At 38.0% G+C, this 18,305-nt stretch overlaps 1 protein-coding gene across 1 annotated transcript in view; it reads right to left on the bottom strand.

The window, feature by feature from the left end:
* Positions 1–1,892: 1,892 nt before the first annotated feature.
* Positions 1,893–18,305, bottom strand: part of iqca1 (IQ motif containing with AAA domain 1) — a 50,665-nt gene continuing 34,252 nt past the window's right edge. The window contains 8 exon segments of the mRNA XM_046847493.1: positions 1,893–2,364; positions 4,963–5,201; positions 5,347–5,524; positions 5,806–5,892; positions 8,603–8,802; positions 11,597–11,704; positions 12,768–12,850; positions 16,267–16,334. Coding sequence (XP_046703449.1) covers positions 2,218–2,364; positions 4,963–5,201; positions 5,347–5,524; positions 5,806–5,892; positions 8,603–8,802; positions 11,597–11,704; positions 12,768–12,850; positions 16,267–16,334 — 1,110 coding nt within the window. The 3' untranslated portion in view covers positions 1,893–2,217.

Raw genomic sequence — 18,305 nt, 5'->3', positions numbered from 1 at the left:
TCTTCGGGAGCTTGAACGTGGCATTGCACAAAAGAACGAAGGCCATCGACTATTATATCTGTTTATAACTGTTGAGCACATAACACTACATAAACAGTCATAGTCTAATGTGACAGGTCTTTTTTTTCCCAGGGACCTCCTGCCAAAGCTCACTTTTACAATCTCCATTTAGTTAGAGGAAAACATTTTAATTGGGCATGGCTCACTCTTCACCCTAAGGGTCAGTTTTAGGGTCTGAGGGTTCAAAAAGGTCACATGACAGAGAGGAGTGGAAGGATCTGGATGCATCAACATAAACAGTTGTGACTTGCTGCAGGAAAAAAACGAGCTGCAAGGAAAAGCACCGGCCCTGAAGCTTTTAAAAACGAAGGAACACAGACACGATGGTTAAAAAGCTCCTTGAAATGACGTTCTTTGTTTTAGCACTGTGTCATGCTCTCGGTGAAAAGACGCACGTGACTGATCCAATTAGACTGATGTTTAATTAGAATCACTCCTGAAGGGAAGACGTGTGCAAGGTTATGAAATTACCTATGAGAACAGCAAACAGTCAAAAGGGGCAGATTAATTACCAAAGAAGTGTCGAATCCAGCCGCAAAATTTTCCTTCTCGTGACTGAGAGATCTCTGCAACAGATACAGCCACTGTGCCCTCGACTGCATGCTTCATTACTGAAAAGTACACAATAGATGGCCTTTTATAAGTGAGTGCACTTTAGCAGATGTGCTTTAACATTTGAATTAGAAAAGAGGTAAAAAAAGAAAATCTCACTTATCATAGCATGATTCTTAGCTTCAGGGCTTTCGGGATGAGAACACACATCTACACACACCCTCCTGAATAATTCAATTAGATGTGAGTTGAAGCTGGAAGGAGCACAGAGTCTTGAGTGTGTTTGTCATGCTCTATAAACCCACCTGGCGCAGAGAACGAGAGAAGCGGGTAGAACGGGGAAGGATCAAGGGATGGATAAGAAGAAAAAAAAGGCGCTGGGAGAAGAGAAGTGGGTTAATACGAGAACATGCCAATCCAGACTGAAACTCCATTAGAAAGAGGAGAAGAGTGGAAGAGAGTAGGAAGAGGAAGTGGATCAGCTGCTTGGTGGAAACAGACTGGCACGTTTGCACACCAGGCACAGAATGATGCTGTCGGTTGGGCCGAGATGTAGCAGCGCAGTCGTGCTGGCACCCACGGGCATGGCGGCCCATTACACAGGATAATTAGCAACTCCATCGCTGAGGAGCTAAATGAGACTGCTCAGAAGAGGCGCTTCCACAACACAACACATATCTGTAATACGATTTATTTTCCTTCATTGTTTTTCTGCAATGTAAAAAAATAAATAAAAGGAAGAATTCTGAGATCTTTTTATCCATTTTTAGACAATTCAATCCCAAGACCAGAATCTAGGGGGTGTTCAGAGATGCGGATAATGTTACAAGTACAGCATGTTATCAATGATATGAGATATATATCTCGCACAGGACTGGCCTGAATGAATTTAGAATCTGTATTCTAAATTAAAATGGTCTTGTGGACTATAATTGAAGTGAAAATTCTCACAAATGGTGAGATGGGACACAATAGAGCAATTAACTCAGGGCTATAAAATCAGCTAATGGCAAAATGTGCTAATCATAAGCATTTTTCATTAACAAGCTAGCAAATTGGGACATTTACTCCCAATTATGTCCATGTCAGATCCAAGAGCTACAAAAGGATGTGGAAAAGGTAAATATGGGTAAATGCATGCACAAACACTGTATAGTAAAAAGGAAACAAAAAGGGAGATTTTGTCACTGTGTTGCTTCTGGTCTTTGTGACATTGGATTTAGCAATTAGAAAGGAATGTAAGAGTTCAGTGTCAGAATGTAAGAGTTCAGTAATGTTTTGCATAAAAATTTATTTAAGTCATATTAAACTACAAACACAGAAATAAACCAAACAAACAGTATCATTGTAAAGGAAATAATACAGCATTAAGAATAAGAAGGAAAGTTCGCTGCTGCCCTCCAGAGCCCAAATCAGGAAATGCAGTCTCCCACGTTCATTTTCAAGTGTCTTCAGGTTTTACATTGAAATACTAAATTAATAAATTACTACAGTATTAAAATGTAAAACTATTGTAGAGAAGAAACTAAAGGCCTTAAATTAAGTGAAACAGTGTTGTTATCATAAACAACGACAAAACTACAACTCTTAGTATAACTGGAAAATTCACTTCTTTTTCTTTTTCCCCTTTGCCTCTGCTGGCTTTTTTAATCCTTTTCCAGGTTTCTTTCCTTTTTTCAGCTCTGCCGCTTCTTGAAATGCCTTTCCTGCCCGTGCCCGTCGCTTGCCTAATGGAGTCTGACTGTACCAACCCTGCATACAACACAAGGATTATTACATTTATTTATTTTTACTGTTAATGTTAAAATAATTTTCCTGTACTGCAATTGAACCTAAAACCAAGAAATTAATATATGAATAATAATAATAATAATAATAATAATAATAAAAATAAATACAATTACAATTACAATTTATATATATATATATATATATATATATATATATATATATATATATATATATATATATATATATATATATATACACACACACACACTGGCGATCAAAATTAAAGAACAATTTATAAACAATTGAACAATTCTGAAATAATGTCATCTTTACTGCTCAACAGTTGAAGGAGTTTTTGTCCTGTCTATACCATGCTACCAGAACCCCTTTTCCACAAATTAACTAAGGCATTTAAAAAAAAACCCATTACTTTGCAGAAAACACACTGATCAAAATTAGAGAACACTTTCAGATACCTTCCAGTTATTGGTGTTAATCTGGTACCTGGTGATAATTTCCTTGATTATCTGTCAACCCCTATTTAACTGGCAGCCTAACTTCCAGTTTTCACTGACTCTTCACTGATGGTGGGACGTTCTAAAGTGACTGAAAGCCTCCGGCAGCAGGTTGTCCAGATGAAGGCCAAAGGGATGACCCTATCAGCCATAGCAAGACAAGTTGGTCGTTCCAAATCTGTGATTTCAAGAATATTGAATCTTTACAACATCACAAACTCATTCAAGTCTGCCAAGAAGGCTGATCGTCCACGGAAGACAAATACAAGAGAGGACAAGATACTGTGGAGGATCTCAATGGGCAATCGTTTCCACACTGCAGCTGGAATTGCTCACCAGTTCAGCGCTGAACAGGGTAAGGATCTGTCTCGTCATACAGTGTCTCGACGTTTAAGAGCATTTGGACTGAAAGCCCACTCTGCAGTGACCAAACCTCTCATTAGCAGAAAGAATCAAAAGGCTAGACTAAGCTTTGCTGAGGAGCATGTTGTGTGGACAGAGGAGAACTGGTCCAAAGTTCACTTCAGTGATAAAAGCAAGTTTAATTTATTTGGGTCCGATGGGAAACATTATGTTCGCAACAAACTGGAGAAAGACTGAACCCAAAGTGTGTAAAGAAGTCAGTGAAAGGTGGAGGAGGAAGTGTCATGGTTTGGGGCATGTTTTCTGCAGCAGGAGTTGGGCCTCTTATACAGCTACATGGCAGAGTGAATGCAAATGTTTATCAGAACCTTCTTCAACAACATATGGTTCCTTCCCTCGTTCATCACCCAATCAGCCCACAGTGTTCATGCAGGACAACGCTCCATGTCACACAGCAAAACGGGTAAAGCAGTTCCTTAAAACTGAAAACATTGAAATAATGACATGGCCTGCCCAGAGTCCTGATCTCAACCCAATAGAGAACCTCTGGAAAATCCTTGGCGACAAAGTTATGCCCAAGAAACCCACTACAGTCACCGAACTGTGGAGGAGACTGGAAGAAGAGTGGACCAAAATCACACCAGAGCAGTGTGAGAGACCAGTGCTGTCCTGTGGCCGCAGATGTGCTGAAGTCATTCAGAGCAGAGGCCTGTACACTTCCCTTCTAATTGCTGACTGTTGTAACCTTCAGAAAATTTTGTTGTAATCTTCTTCCATGCTACAGTCATTGTTGTTCTCTAATTTTGATCAGTGTGTTTTCTGCAAAATAATGTTTTTTTTTAAATGCCTTAGTTATTTTGTGGAAAAGGGGTTCTGGTAGCATGGTATAGACAGCACAAAAACTCCTTCAACTGTTGAGCAGTGAAGATGACATTATTTCAGAATTGTTCAATTGTTTAAGAATTGTTCTCTAATTTTGATCGCCAGTGTATATATAAATCAGAAGATAAAATCAGATGATAAATAAGTATAAAATATGAGATATATATAAGATAAAATATAAAAAAATTAATTATCTCTCAACTGCCAGGCTTACATTGTGCTTATGTAATCTTCAAGTTGAGATAGAATCGACCACAACACAAACCAATGCAAAGTTCAATTTTTTCACTAAAACAGCACACGGTGAAGTTTTATTTCTTATTATACAAAAGAAATATGCCAACAATTATTCTTGTTCTGCTTACTTAAAGAACAACAGATCATAATTGTATCCATTTATTGTTAATTTATTACTGGCTCATTCTCACCCGTCAATTCTTTATTTTTATTAACACAACTCTATTAAAGCGCTATACATCCCTTTTTTTTTTACAAACATGAGCTCACAGATGCTCATAAGTGACTAGTGACTACTCCGAGATCTCTGTACAACAGAATAAACGAGCTTCTCTTGTGCCACTTGGTAAACCCCCAGGTTTGTGGAAGAACTGTGAAACATGTACAAGTTTCTATTACAGTTACCTTTGCCTTAATATAAACCTGTCTTTTGCCTTGCTGTCAGAACTAGTGGCAGAGATGCTGTATAGAAAAAAGAAATAATAAAAGAATAAAAGCTGCCTGTGTAGGCAACCTGTTTCTGAATAAAAGCTTCTATCCTCGAATAGTTATCAACACTGACATTGTTGTATTTCATGAACCTTATAAAGGACTTGACTCAGATATTTAAATAGTTTCTGACCTTAAAGGCCTCTTCCTCCTCTTTGTAGACAGGGTTCTGTCTGGCAAGAGGAGGGATAAACTCCATCGCAGTGAGGGGTTTCTTAGTTTGCTGACTGAGGCGCTGAGAGGTCAGAACACTGCCCACAGCATGCAGGATGTGACCCTGAGTGTAGCCATCGGTGACTTTAGCCAAAGAGCTGAGGTCCAGAGAGGGGCTGAATCGAACACCTCGCATTTTAAGCAACTCTTTCCATAGATCTACACACACACACACACACACACACACACACACACACACACACACACACACACACACACACACACAGAGTACATTCTGTTAGACATAACTCAGATACAGTAATGTTGTTATGCTATAAAGTAATATTCAGTTATACATTCATACTTATTCTTGAAGCATAGTCTGGTCTGGGAATTAGGATGGTCTTCTTGTAAACTTTACACATTGCTTTGAGGTCTGCATCAAATGGTCTGCGAGACGTCCCCACCAGCAGCACACGATCCTCCGCTTTAATGGACTTAACCACTTTTGGCAGGTCTTTCTTCAGTCTTTTGGGCTCCATCTTCAAAAGAAAGATGTAACGAAAGAGGTAGATGAGTAGATGAATGGTAGAATCTGTGTGATGTATCATTTGATAGCCACAAGAGGGCAGTAAAACCTAATTCACTAATGCAGCGTGGCAAAATCTGATTGTTTACATGATTCCACAGTGGCTATAAAAGCTATCTCACTTCAATGAGACACCTGTTGTCAGTTGTTTTATTCAGTTATTGTGTGCAAGAATGTCTCTGCGGGTGTTTGTGTGCTTGAGAATTGAAAACACGGCCCAGTTGGCAGACAAACCTCTTTCTCTTGTTTTGGGACTTTTTTGTAGAATGTTTTCTCAGCGTCTCCGATCCAAATGACGGAGGGCTGCAGCTGGCGAGCCACCTGGCAAAACATGACAATAAACACGCATACATTGAACAACCCGGACACCCGGAGCAGAGATAACACCATCTTTAATCACCAACATTCTCACAATAACCATCGCTCAGTTATGACTCGAAAAACCTAGCACTGTATTCTGCTAAAAACTACACCACACATTAGATGTCTAGGTGCTTTTATTATATGCCTGAGTGCTCTGTGTGTGTGTGTGTGTGTGTGTGTGTGTGTGTGTGTGTGTGTGTGTGTGTGTGTGTGTGTGTATACAGATGCATCTGGAAGATAAGGCCTAAGTAAAGAGACAAGCAGCAGATAGGAAGGTGGTCCATGCTTTGCATAATGGCAGAGTAAGTGGAAGTTGTGATAGGACACAATTCTACTCCCAGCATGCATTAGGAGAGCTGCTGAAAGAAATGTGTGCACACAATGCAAACAGGGCCTTAATGTGTTTATCTGCAAATCCAGCTCTATTTGACCTGAACTGCTCCAGCACCACAAAGCTTGTCTTTCTTCCTGCTTGTTCTCAACACAACCCGCAAACCCTCAAACTCTTCATAAAACAAAACATAACGGCTGCACATTTTACGAGCAGACAAGAAAAAAAGAGGTTAAATGGGGACAATATCCCCCAGTTTTCAGTTCACGTCTGTTTATGTTTATATATGTTTGGGGGAAATGTCAAACTTGAAGATGTCATGCACTGTATGTTTGCGGCTTCTGGGACATAGTAAGCAACCTGTCTGGATGTGCGTGCCACGATGAAACATGGAGGCAGGCGAGCATACGGAGCACACAAAGCCTGACTTCTTATTTCAATTTGATTTAAACTAGTGTTCTACGAAACACGTGAGAATTTAGCAGTTGATGAGGAAAAATAAAAACACATGTCTCTAATTCACACTAACTTCTTTTTTGGAGTGAGATAACAGATTGTACACAATCACAGCAACTTCATAGACTGCGCATAAAATATGTATATACACTATATTGCCAAAAGTATTGGGTCACCTGGTGAATATGCTCTTATAATTCCCTCCACTCTTCTGGGAAGATGTTTAGATTTTGCAGTGTGTTTATGGACATTTGTGTTCATCAGCCACAAGAGACCTGGGGTGCAGTCAGCGTTCCAATTCAACCCAAGGTGTTTAATAGGGATGTGATCAGAGCTCTATAGCAGGCCACTCAAGATCTTCCTCTCCAAAACATTTAAACCAGATCTTCAAGGAGCTCACTTTGTGCACAGGGGCATTGCCATAGCAAATTTTTTTATAGCTCATCTAAAGACAATTGAGTGCCTCTAGCTTTGTGGTAACAGTCTGGAAAAGAACCACATACAGCAGGAAACCTTAGGTGACCCAATACTTTTGGCAATATAGTGTTTAACAGGCAAGAAATCACATCCAGTGCACAGGAGACTTTTAAGTGGTGATGCCCACAGCAGCCATTGTTGCTGAATAACAGTGACAATGAGCAAAAGTAAAATTCTGTCACAGGCCACTGTATACAAACCAATGTATACTTTCTTCTAACCCTAGTCATTTAGTTGTGTTAGTTGTAAACACATTGTATGTCTTGTTTCAGTCCAGCAATGCTGTGAATCCTGGTATGTTAATTGTGCAGTGTTGGCTTACTCTAAACCAGAAACAAATTCCTTTTATGCTCAGGCATACTTGGCTAATAAAGCTGATTCTGAATTCTTCCCAAAAAATGGTCTGCAACCTTTTTGTAAGTTCAGACATCACCTAAATCTCAAATCTGATTCAATATTATTGATGTTCATAAAAGCAGCTCTGACAACAGTTCAAATCAAAGGTTTCTAAATAATTAGCTCATTCCACATAAACAGAGCCCCATAAAGCAGATCTAAAATGCATTTTCTCTTTTTTCATCAAAAAATGGTTTTTATTTTATATTTATTTAACAATTATGGAAGGAGTCCAGTCCAGTATCAGAGCTTTGCAACAGTTAGAGGTAAAAGGTTTCTTATAAGTTTTGCACCATAGTCAAGCCTTTAAGCTTTTTGTATGTCAGATTAACTGAAGGAACAGCTACTGAAACAGGAACTTGTTTTGCCGATATTCCATAACAGTAAACTTAGCTTTAATATTTTGATAAACAGAAAATGGTAACCCATGACAGATGCTTGTGGTATAAAAGGAATAAAAGATTATGTAATTGCAGCTGTAATGCATATGACCATCATGTTATTAAACAGCATGCCCAATTGAGACCCATCCTCAATTAAACATACACAAAATGTAATATTAATTGATCCTGATATTTACTTGATTATGAATGCTTATACAGTGTTTGTATGTGTAAATTAACCCTCTGCATAAATACAGCATAGGTTTTACTGCTAGTAGGGCATCTGTTTATTATTATCTATATGCTTGCTCTTGTCTGCACAAAATGTTGTGTGACAGTAGAACAATGCATGATTATTTAAAATTGATGTCACTTTGTGTTTATATCCAGAGGCAATTGGGTCTTTTTGGAGGTTTTATTTTGAGGGCATAAGAATTCTTAGCAGGAATGTTTGTCATCTTGTAGGAATTGTCTGAATTGGGTGTTAAAAAAATGCTACAGTTCTAAGTTGTTATAAAAATGGTCCCAAACAATAAATTTCTACTCTTTGATTTTCATGTTGCTGTAAATTATCACTTTATCTAAAAAAGAAGAAGAAGAAAAAGCCAAACAGTGGTCTCCTTACCTTCAAGACCATATGTAAAAGATACTCAAGGCCGCTCTTGCCCGGGTATTTTCCTGTCAGGTTGGCGGGGGAGAGGTTGAACAGATTGGCCCCAGTCTCGGTACACAGAGCATGGAGCAGCATCCTTTTACCCACACCTGATGGACCAGCCAGCAGCAATGAACGGATAAGGGGTCCTCTCTCATGTACACTCTGAGAGCCTGAAATGAGCACCACAGCATAGTCATTTATACCATCATTCTGTCAAAGGAACTGTTCAATCAAATACACTAAATATGTATTTAAGAGAAGAGTCACTGTTTATGTGAGTTACTATTATAAGAGACTATAAGCTATTGCTTAAATGTAGCATTATAAGCTCTCATTTTAGTGGCTTCCTTAAGCATTTGCCAAAACCGTTATAACACACATAACAATAAAATTTGCTTAAAGCAACAGAAAGTCAATCTTTATCTTGCTAATAATCCAAAAGTAGGTGTCTATAGTATTAGAACACTTTTCCCCCTTTAAACATAAAGATATCGACATCCATTTTAACTTCTGCTCACTTAATGCTTGTTAAATTGGGTGATGGGATATATTTTAAGATTAAGTAAATACCCTCGAAAATGTGTTAAAGATTTAATTTACAATAGTAATTGAACTTTCCTATATTAACCACAATGCTGAATGTTTCCTGAGACACCAATAAGATAAATTTTTATCTAAAGAAACCAATGCAGCAGATCTTGAAGTTTGTCCAGGTTCCATAATTTGACCAGGTTCCAAAGCTTCAACTTTGAACATGTTATTACCAATGAATTTAACTCAATACCACCAGGCTTACCAACTAACTACTGTGAACAACTCTCAGCAGATTCTTGGGTTTAATTCTGACTTCAATATTAGCTGTTTTTACTGCTCCTATGTAGAAAATGGTGAATGATTTAAAAAAAAAGGTCTTGCTCGATAACTTTTAAGAAATAGCACTGAAACCTGTACATTATCAGCTTTAAGTTCAGTCACGTTGTTAACATTTTCCCTTATATTTATGTAGATGCAGTATATGCCGGCACTGCCCTCAACCACTACCTTCTCAAAGGAATAACCAGAATAAACAAATTAGCACCAACCATCTAAGCACCTTGCAAATATTTCAAAATAAACCTATTGGGTCGAGTTTATCTTTAACACCAGTACGAAGCTAAAACTGAATAGCATCTGGCAGCTAATCCAGTTCTAAACTGTTTGGTTTATTCTCTTACAACTTTCATTTAACTGCTTTAAAAGCCGTAAGGTTGCACAACGTGACATTTGAAAACATTGAGCTTTTATGGTAAACCAGAGGTGTGCAATTATTATAATCTCTGTGAAAAACATCAGTTCGCAGGTTCTCATGTGATTTCAGATCGTCAGTGTAAGTATCAAAAACCAAGCTAAGAAAATCTTGCAGAGTAGAATGTAGAATGGAGCAGCATTCCTGTGCAGCAGGAGGCGATATAAACAGCAAATTTGCCTCAGCGGGAGACGTGTGTGAGCGCATGTACGTGCCTGACTGGATATATACTTCCCTATAGACAGAATTAGAAACCAGTTAACGCATTGCACTTTTTCATTTTTCCCTGTAACCCTGTAAACTGATCAATGATCATTGTGTCAGAAGGGAAGTTCTTTAGAAAATGTGGAAACTTTCTAAATACACAATCTAAACAAAAACAAGTGAAGTCTAGGCTATTATCTTCATTAATATGTTTCAGTTCCATTGTATTCTAGCCTGCTATGTTTAATATTTACCCTTATCCATTTTCACAAATCCTAACCTAGTTGAGTTCAGTTGATTTTACACTACAAATTTCAGATGTTTCCCCAACTCATCTTTGTGTGGGATTGCAGTGGCAGCTACAGCTGAGCAATTGAAACAAATGGATTAAGCTTTTTTGCATCACCCGTGAAAAGGCCCAAACAAAGAACTAATGGCAGAGTAAACGGTAAACTGTAATAGTACTTCTGTACAGGCCTCAATCCAAACAGTCTATGAGCAGGAAGAGTGATCATAAACATGTGCTAAATTGTGATTTGCTTCACTGTGGAACACACCATGGAAAGGTTTGTGACATGGGAACAGTGCGGAAAAGCCTCCAATTCATCATTTCCTCTTCAAATTTTCCACTATCCTGGTGTTTCTGGCTAAATATTTCCCAACTCTGATCTGTAAAGATTATCCAAACCTCACTGCTATTTCTTCTGCTTCTTCTCACTTTTTTGTTGCCTATAGAGTCTCCATCCTGCCTGTTTTCTTTCTCCCCTGGCAGAGAGGTGATGAAATGTCCTGGGGGTCTCCATCACTCTCCTTTGCCGAGGCCTGATCACAGGCCACACACCCTCCAGTGTATTATTATTTTTAAGCTGCTGACTGATCTCTCATTGTTTTAGTGCTGTAGAAGCTGTTTGTGTGGTAACCTAGAGCTATCTGGGACTCTTGGCTCCTGAGCGTTGTTAGGGGTTATAGCGCACCGGGACTCTAAACAAGTGTGCGGGTGTGAAAGGTCTTCTGACGGGTTATTAAAACGGGGGATGGAAGAGTGAAAGGGCAGTGGGAGAGGATGGTGTGATACCAGACACCGGTGCGCTCGTCTCTAATTGCTTGCTCACTGTAGAGAAAGTGACAAAAGAGGCTGGGCAGCGCAATAAGCCACAATAGGGTCAGATACAGTTCAGAAGGGCATGCACTGTATGACACGCAACACATATGCACACAAGGCTTCAACAGTAACTCTCCTAAAAAATTCATGGGAGCCACTCCAGTTCCCAGGGTGTTCATTAGCGTCCCCTTGGACATTTTTCTACACACAATAGATCCAATCAATCATCTTGTGTCACTCTGAAGTTGTGCAATACAAAACCACTATCATTTTGGCCTTATACGTTTGCTAATGGTTCTATATTTGACTAAATTTACTCCTATTTCCAGAGCATCCTGGGACAGAGTGAGCAGACATGGGAACACTTACTCACCCAGAGGCAGCACACCATAGAGAGCAATGAGCTGTCTGACGTCTGAGAGGGATGGCATGGGCTCAATATCTGCCTGCCTTAGGCTCGTACCCAGGTAACTGTATTCCCCTGGGGAGACAAATATAACATTTATACAAGCAGGATTAAAACAGAAGCACTTGGAGCATATAAAACGTGCCTGATGTCAGTGACTAATATTAAAAGTCTGTTAATCGTACGCCACAACAGCATGTGTGCCGAGTTTTACAGATATGAGCAATTGCACTCACCTTGACTAAGAAACAGACATATAGAGGAGACAAAGAGGGGGCATTGACTCAGTTCTTCTTTATAACATCAAGATAAACAGATAAAGGTGAATCTCTGGCTGTTTGCCTGCATAACATAATGTTGCTGTAGCAACATTGCTTACTCCACCAAACAGCATCAAAATGGCATATTTTACATGTCAGAACTGATGCGTTTTTTTATTCACAGCACCACACCCAGGACTGGAAACAGTTTAGACACGAAACTTCAATGTAAAGGCACATTTGGTCACATATTTTCTTTTTACGGCTAGCTAATAAGCTGTTCAATGGCATCTGGAAATACGTTACAAATACCAAAAAACGGCATTCATTTGAATTCTTGAAATATATTTCTTCGACCTGAAAGAGACAATGCTTGTGTGCATGTGTATTACTACTGACAGCACGTAATCAAGACCAACTGAGGAAGCAAGAAGCTAAAATAGCTCTCCTGTTAACTTCTGTTATAACTTTCCTGGGTAGAGTATTGACCAGGCATATGGAAATTATTGACTCATCTGCCACAATGAGGAAGAGAAAATACTCTGTCATGCTGGGATACACACGTACGCACACAGATTATGAATCAGTCTTTGGTGGTGTATAGCTTCAGATGTTACTGTGAAATTCAGAGCTCTTGATCTGTCTTTTCTGAGGCCTGATTTACAGATTGAAATGTTTAAAGAAGTGGGCAAAAGTTTAGCATTGAGCAAAATGGACCTTATGGAATTAAATACACACTTGGCAAACTATAGCCATATTGGACACTCAGTGTACACTTCAAAAGCAAAGCAGGTTTGAACCATTCCCAAAAAAGATTGAACATATATCATATATATAACCTGGAAAGATAGACATGAGTGTTTGTGACTCCGTAATACCGAGGTAATCACGTAGATTTACGGCCTTCGGCTGAATCAGAATGCCTTCCAGAACGAGCTCTTCGTATATTGATTCAACAGTCCTACAGAGACAGGGAGGAGAGAGAGAGAGAGAGAGAGAGAGAGATGGAAAAATAGAAAACAACAGCAAAGGAAAAGTTAAGTAAGAAGCAGATGAATCACTCACATAGCATCTGAAATATCAGCTATTACACAATCCACCCATCCAAGACCAGATTTTACTACATCTAAAGCTATGCCTTGCTTTTCAACATCACAGTCCTTTTACTGCTAAATCTACCAGGCTTTAATTTGACATTTCACAGACAGTAACCTGACCGAATTCCAGATTCAGACCTCTAATAAATAGGCTGAGGGCAAACTGAAAGGTAACTGAGCCAAGATTTATCCTCCTCTGGACAGCATTGTATAAATTATAGCAATGGATGAAAGTTAAAATAGAAGCACACAGATCATACAGAACCATCAGACTGATCAGAGTATGAGGCTTCACGGTAAGACTTTGTTCTTTACACATGATCTACAACATATATATGTTGTATGGCCAAATGTTTGTGGACACCTAGCCATTTTTGCTAATATTAGATTTTTCCCCAAACTGTTGGCAGAAAGTTTGAATCACACAGTTATATAAGATGTTTTTTTCATATGCGGTAACATTTTTTCTTTACTGGAATAAAAAAAGGCCTAAAAATGCCAAAGCTGGTATGAAAGAACTCGGGGGTGGCCTGAACAGATCCCCAAACCTATTGCACACCTTATGACTCCTCACCCTGCATCATCACTGCTTAACCTTACTAATGCTCTTTCGGTTTAATGGGCGAATCCTCACCAAAATGTAACTGAAAGATTTACTAAAAGAATAATAATAGCAGGATTAGGTTTCAGATGGGATGTCGAAAAAGCACATCATATGCGATTGTTTTATATTCTCTACATATATACTGTATGTACTGTAATATCTATGTATGAAGGATATTAAGCATTAAGGATATGTTCTTATTACATTAGGATTGAACAGGTCATGTTTTACTAAAGAAATAGAAAATACAGATACATGCATTATTTGTACAAGATAAAAGATTTTACAGTCGTACTTCATTCTTGTGCAACTAAATAAGGACAAACATCATTTACATGATACAAATTGAAGAGAAAATACAAATTATTTTTGCCTGTCATCAGTGTATCCAGTAGCCTGACCTAATCACTGTTTCACAAAGATAAAAACATTTCTTACATATTTATATACAGTTGCGATTTAGAGTTTTTAACACTTTAGACCTTTTTTTTTTATATTTCTGTATAAATAAGAGCCAAAACATCAGATTTTCACACAGGTACTAAAAGTAGATAAAGTGATTCCAATTAAACAGTCGAGAAAAAATATTATACTTGACCATTTATTTATTAAGAAAAGTTATCCAATATTAGATATCTGTGAGTGGCAAAAATATGTGAGCTTTTAGCAGTTTTAGCAGGATTAGCAGTTAAATGAAGGTCAAATTAGAGTCCATCTGTTTTCAATCAATAGGATGACAATCAGTTGATCAGTTAATTGTCACCACACGTGTTTGTGGAAATGTATCATGGTAGGGGGAGATTACTGAGGACCTCAGAAAAAGCATTGTGTTGCTCAAACTAGAAAAGGATACGAAACCATCTTTAACAAGTTTGCACTCCACAGTCAGACAGATTGTGTACAAATGGTGGAAATTTAAGACTATTGCCACCCTCCTCAGGAGTGGACAACCAACAAAGATCACTTCAGAAGTAAGATGTGCAACAGTTCACAAGGTCACAAAGGAAACCAGATTTACTCCTAAGCAACAAAATGCCTCTATCTATTAGGTGGCTAATGTTAAAGTTCATGAATACGCCATCAAGAAAACCCCAAACATTCTTGTTGTGCATGGCAGAGTTGAAAGGAGAAAGCCACCACTCTCCAAATAGAACATGGCTGAGGACTGTTGAAAAATGTGTTGAGGATTGATGAGACCAAAATATAACCTTTTGGTTTAAAAATGTTATGTTTGAAGGAAAATAACCACTGCATTCCAGTATAAGAACCTCATCCCCTTTGTAAAATATGATGGTGGTAGTATTATGCTTTGGGCCTGTTTTGCTGTTTTTGCCAGGATGGTTTGCCATAATTGATGGAACAATGAATTCATAATTATACCAGCAAATTGTAAAGAAAAATATTAGGACAATTCTCACTGAATTAAATCTTAAGAGAAAATGGGTCATGCAGCAACTCAACAACTCCAAGCTTAGAAGTCATTTTGCTAAATAATGGTTAAAGAGAAACCGAGTTAATGTTTTGGAGTCAAAGTCCTGACTTTAATGCAAGAGGACCTGGAGCAAGCAGTTCATATAGCAAGGGGGAACTGGCAACTCAAGAGTTGTGTAGATGCAGATAAGTCAGGGGGCCCATACTGACCCATGTCCACCAGCTTGGAAGAAACATGCCTGGTCTGATGAATCACATTTTTTTTAATTAGGGAAGCGATAGCAATCGTTGTGACAGACACGAGGTATGGACTTGGTCTCTAAAATTCCCAAATCTGTAGTATCTATGGAATGTGCTGAAGAAATAAATCTGATCAATGCAGGCTCCACCTCACAACTCATAGGATTTAAAGGATCTGTTGCTTACTTCTTGGTGCAAGATTTTATTTTTAGGGCTGAACAGTGTGTGTAACAGTGTGTTTTTTGGAAAACCTATTTTTTAAAATTGTTTTTAAGAGGCACTTACACTCATTACTTTGCTAGTTTGATATTTATTTCTGACCCTGCAATTCAGTTTATCCCAGAGCAGTAGTCTAGTTGTTTCTAAGCCGGGTTCCAAATGAAACACTCCTCGCAAGGGTCTAACAAAGAAGTTGAGTTCCGTGTTGTGCAGCAGGTGCAGAAGCTGGCTTCAAAAAACAGACGCATGAGTGCTGCCAGCATTGCTATCCATCTATCCATCTATCTATCTATCTATCTATCTATCTATCTATCTATCTATCTATCTATCTATCTATCTATCTATCTATCTATCTATCTATCTATCTATCTGTGTGTGTAGGTGTGTATGTGCGTGTGTGTTTTTTATACAAGTACAAACATATGGTATTCCTCCTTCCTACTGCTTTTATTGTTATCTACACAACTATTTCTCAAACGTTATTAAAAGATTAACTGTCTGACCTATTACAGATGTATGGAAAATTCTGGAAAGATGTTAGAAACTTTATAGAAAAGCTAGAGATAAAAAAAAATGTGTAAGCTGTTTAAATATAACAGATTTAAAGTTCACTGTAAGAACAATTTATACGCTTGACCGCATAAAACACTAAACCTTTTTCAAGTTTTAAAACACCCTGTGATCATGCCTTTGGGTGGGTTTTTTAAAGCCATATAAAATCCATAATGCCTATAAACATGTGTTTCTTCCTATATATATATTTGTTTTAAAGATTTTTTTTCCAACCTGTCAGCTGTAAGGTCTTTCTCTTTCTTCTTCTTCTTCTTTCCTCCCTTTTTGGCTTTCTTTTTCTTCTAAATTTAAGAAACAAGATATATAAACAAGTCAAACCAAAGCAATGGCATTCATTTAGATGTCAATTTATAATCCAGTCAGAGCTTTTGAAAATGTTAAATCTGTTAGTGTGCTGACTGAACCAGGAACACAAATGCATTGTTGCAAACCAATGTTTGTAAAATGACACTTGACAAAACATCTTGCCCGTGGTGAGCGATGTACTCGTGCAAATGCATATAAACACAGTCTCCATGTTTCCCTGATAGGAGCCCGTTGGCCATACATGACCCTGTTTGTTTATTGCTCTGATTAGTAATGCACTGACTTCAGGCTTGAATGTGGTCCTTGGAAGACTGAAGCCCTAGTCTAGAAGAAATTTCACTGGAATATTCACTGAATGTGTGATTCATATTAAAACTTGGTGAATTTGGTGTGGCTCAGTGCACTATGCTGCCAATAGTGCCTGCACTTTAGGGAGGTTGTGAGGATAGTAAAAGTTATTTAAAAGTACAAAATACAACACTCCCTGTTTTTTACTTCCTAAGATTAAAAAAAAAAAATAGCCGTCAGTGTGGAGTAGACCAGTGGTTAGGATGTTTGTCTTTTGAATGGAAAGTCATGAGTTTAAATCCCAACACTGTTGTACAGTTTATGAGGTAATTGTATTTTACTCAGCAAAAGTGTCTGACTGCTTTATTGATTATGAATATGCTTTGGAAATCTGAATAGTTATAACTTTTATGACTAATTCTGTTTGTACGCTTTACGCAAGGAATAAAAGACAATTTGGCATGCTTTTATATGAATTTATTTAATCACTCAGTGGCGTCATATGACATCCTCAACTGTTTTTTTCTCATATACCACAGCCATTTCGCTATTAACATTTTATGCGTTCAAGAATGACACAAAATACGTTTTTAAGCCATTTATAGTTACTGTGTGTTGTGGAACAACTTCAAAGAAAATCTGTACTTTTGAACAACTGTGGTCTAAGAGCAAACATCCTAACCCTTTAAATCATTATAAACTAAAAAAAAACAAGTGAGCAGCCCAATTTTTTTCTAATGCGTGCCATGTGGCTGTAGTGCTGGTCCATTCCAATATGAAAGAAAAAATATTTTGTACAATGTCAGCCAAGACTGTGTGTGTACTCAGGTCAAAGAAAGGCCAATTTAAACTCAAGAACAGAGTGCATTTTACAAAAACACAGAAATCTCGTATGTCATCTTTTGGCTGTTTTTGTCAGTCAGAAAAAAAGGAAGGGGTGGGAGGGTATTATTCTGTGGTGAGAAACTGAACGTGTAATCTCTATCACACACTTAAGACGTCAACACTATTTGGTAAGCCTGACTGAGTTGCCTGTTTATAGTATGATGTAAACATCAGTGATCATAATTTGATCTTACAACACTTAACACATGTCGTAATGGCTTTTTTTTTATATGTTTCTTTTGGCATGTTATTCTTATTCTGTTCTTTATCTGAATTAAATTTAGGTCGACACTTTCACCAAGAAAAATTCTTTCAACCAAACTGGTTTATTTCCTGGTTAGGAATAAATTTCACAGACCCACTGAGCACAGGCTTGTTTCATGAATATAATCCAGATATTTTGCTTTTATCGACTGAATATAAACATACAGACGGGACAAACAAATGACATATCAACTGCTTCATTCATAGCTGCCCAGAGCACAAGCTAGTTCAGTGGAGTGTTGATATAGCTGTCATCAACATTGCCTTTTTAATGCCGACAGCAGAACAGAGAGGAAAAAACCCTTTTTCCTATTTCAAAAGAATACTTTTTATTCGATACACTATACATACAAAAGTATTGGGGGATACCAAGCCACATGTGGTTTTTCTACATATATAGATTGTCTTTGGATTAAAATTTCCCTTCACTCCATGAACATATGGTATACATGGGTTAAAGTGGAATATCTTGCCTGTTGTAGAGATCTGACATCAACCCTTTTAACACC

The sequence above is a fragment of the Silurus meridionalis genome, chromosome 1, assembly GCF_014805685.1.
Source record: "Silurus meridionalis isolate SWU-2019-XX chromosome 1, ASM1480568v1, whole genome shotgun sequence".
In the NCBI taxonomy this organism is placed as follows: Eukaryota; Metazoa; Chordata; class Actinopteri; order Siluriformes; family Siluridae; genus Silurus; species Silurus meridionalis.
This window is presented reverse-complemented; position numbering and strand designations above follow the sequence as displayed.